This window comes from Drosophila rhopaloa, unplaced genomic scaffold (genome assembly GCF_018152115.1).
Source record: "Drosophila rhopaloa isolate 14029-0021.01 unplaced genomic scaffold, ASM1815211v1 contig_42, whole genome shotgun sequence".
In the NCBI taxonomy this organism is placed as follows: domain Eukaryota; kingdom Metazoa; phylum Arthropoda; class Insecta; order Diptera; family Drosophilidae; genus Drosophila; species Drosophila rhopaloa.
The window spans coordinates 1-2,074 of NW_025335137.1; the positions used below are offsets into that span (position 1 = coordinate 1).

Sequence of the window (2,074 nt, forward strand, 5' to 3'; positions counted from 1 at the left end):
TAGCTTTTTCAATGCATTAAAAAATAAATAAAATTAGAGCTTCGATGTTTCTTAACATATGTCCATATACTTCGAGATATATCATATTTATCAATACGGTTTCAGTTTTATAAATATCCGATAGACTCTACCCCGTTAAAAAGGAAAATAAAATGTTTGCTTCGTTGTTTCTCAACATATACCCCTAACCATATATAGTAAGTAGCGGAAAACAGCTTTAATCTATTTGATCATCGAAATTGAGTCTATAATATTTAATTTTTGCAAGAGCCGAAGGGTATATAATCTTCGGATGGCCGAGACTGGCTTTCTTTCTGGTTTTTTATTGGTTCAAAATTTTTTTTTTAACTAATCATGTTTTTCTGAACAATCGTGATTAATATATTTTTTAACTCGATATCAATTAGATTCGTCAGAACAATCCGGAAAATAATGAAGTTTAATGTTTACTGGTAAACGTAATTACTATTGTGTTCTTTATCGAGTGGCTAAGTAGAGATGTTTGATGAAACCTCCCCCCACCAAATCATTGATCCATTCATGTTCAATAGAAATCGTTTTATTTTTGTGCGAAATGTTAGTCCCGGACCACTCCTTAGTAGGAGATGCCAGTGTTGGACTTGATCCAATCCAGGTAGCTGGTCAGACGGGTGAAGGCAGCGGGGTAGCCCTTCTCGCAACCGGCAGCGGCACCGAAGGAGGTCAGACCGACCTGGGTGGTGGTGCTCTTGAGGACCAGAGGACCGCCGGAGTCACCGTTGCAGGTGGACTGGCCGTTGGGGGTGGCAACGCAAATGTTGGAGCTGGTCACGATCGAGGTGCCGTAGGTGTTGGCGCACACGGTGTTGGTGATGACAGTCAGGTCGACGTACTGCAGGTTGGTGGCAACGGAGTTGGCGGTGTCGCTGGTGCGGCCCCATCCGGAGGCGACCACGGTCTCACCGGTGTAAGTCGAGTAGGAGCTGGCGATGGAGGGCAGCTTGACGGCGCTAATCCTGCTGCTGCTGGCCACGGCGGCGATCTGGATCAGGGAGATGTCGTTGAGCAGCTTGGCGCTGTTCCAGCCGCTGTGGATGATGATTTTGGAGCTGGAGATGGTCTGGGTAACCTCAGCGGAGGTACGCACGGTGGCGCCCAGGTAGACGGTCACGGACTGAACTCTGCGCGGTTAAGAAGATCAATTGTTTAAGAAAACCTGTACATCCTGCCAGACCAGAAAGGACACTCACCCCTCGGTACAGTGAGCAGCAGTCAGCACCCACTGGCTGCCGATCAAGGAGCCACCGCACCAGGCGCTGGACAGAGCGCTCAGCTTCAGGGAGAGTCCCACCTGGTAGGGGAACTGGCCGACGGCGGCGTTGGCTCCTCCGGTGATGCGGCCCTCGATGCTGCCCACCACGGGCATCTCGCGGCTGCGGTGACGCAGCTCCGGCTCCGGAAGGGCGGAGGCGGCCACGGCCAAGGCAAGGATGATCAGGAACTTCATCTCGGTGATTGTTGCGTGTTCAGTGAAGGGAACTCAACTGCTCCACCATGGCCCGGCAAGGGTCTTTTATAGTGGAGAAATCGCGTCTGCGATTAGGTTGCATTTCACAAATAGAGCTCCCGTGATTAGATAGGGCCACCAAAGTCGGTTCGAACCACCTTATCTGTCGAGATTTGTGCGGAAGATATGAATGAATGAACTTCAGCCACTCGGCCGCCAACATTACTTTCCCAATCCAAGGGTATTAATCCCGATACGGATCTAATCTGGACACTGGGCCTCAGGTGGATTTCCAGATTTTACGGGTGCGGTACTGAGAATCGAGCATGAGGTTGCCAATTAAATTGATTAGTTTCATACACACTGCGAATATAAAATTGGCAAAGGTTTGCTTTGCTCTTCAGCGGGTGACGTGTGCCGTTTTCTCAGATACGCAATATAGTATTTGGGCACTATCTTATCGACTGTCTAAAGTGAGAGAAATTGTAAGCCAGTAGTTTAGATGCGTTGTATGTACGGTGTGTTTACCTTCGTTAAAGGTCAAGGAGGGGGGGTTTAGTTGGTCAAGCCTGCACTAGCAGACTGCTC

The 2,074-nt window shown here is 48.8% G+C and overlaps 1 protein-coding gene across 1 annotated transcript; it reads right to left on the reverse strand.

Annotated features, from left to right (window-relative positions):
• Window positions 1-543: 543 nt before the first annotated feature.
• Window positions 544-1,513, reverse strand: LOC108041736 (serine protease 1-like). The gene is made up of 2 exons (XM_017119741.2): window positions 1,230-1,513; window positions 544-1,160 (listed from the first exon to the last, which is right to left on the reverse strand). The coding sequence occupies exons 1-2, from the start codon at window positions 1,484-1,486 to the stop codon at window positions 596-598; spliced, it is 822 nt and encodes a 273-aa protein (XP_016975230.2). The 5' UTR covers window positions 1,487-1,513; the 3' UTR covers window positions 544-595.
• Between the last annotated feature and the right edge of the window lie 561 nt (window positions 1,514-2,074).

What these genes read in the sequence shown, in the direction of transcription:
- LOC108041736 (XM_017119741.2), bottom strand. Translation starts at nt 1,486, where the DNA reads ATGAAGTTCCTGATCATCCTTGCCTTGGCCGTGGCCGCCTCCGCCCTT. An exon ending in GCTGCTCACTGTACCGAGGG is followed by an intron (nt 1,161 to 1,229) that starts GTGAGTGTCCTT and finishes TTAACCGCGCAG; the next exon opens with AGTTCAGTCCGTGACCGTCT.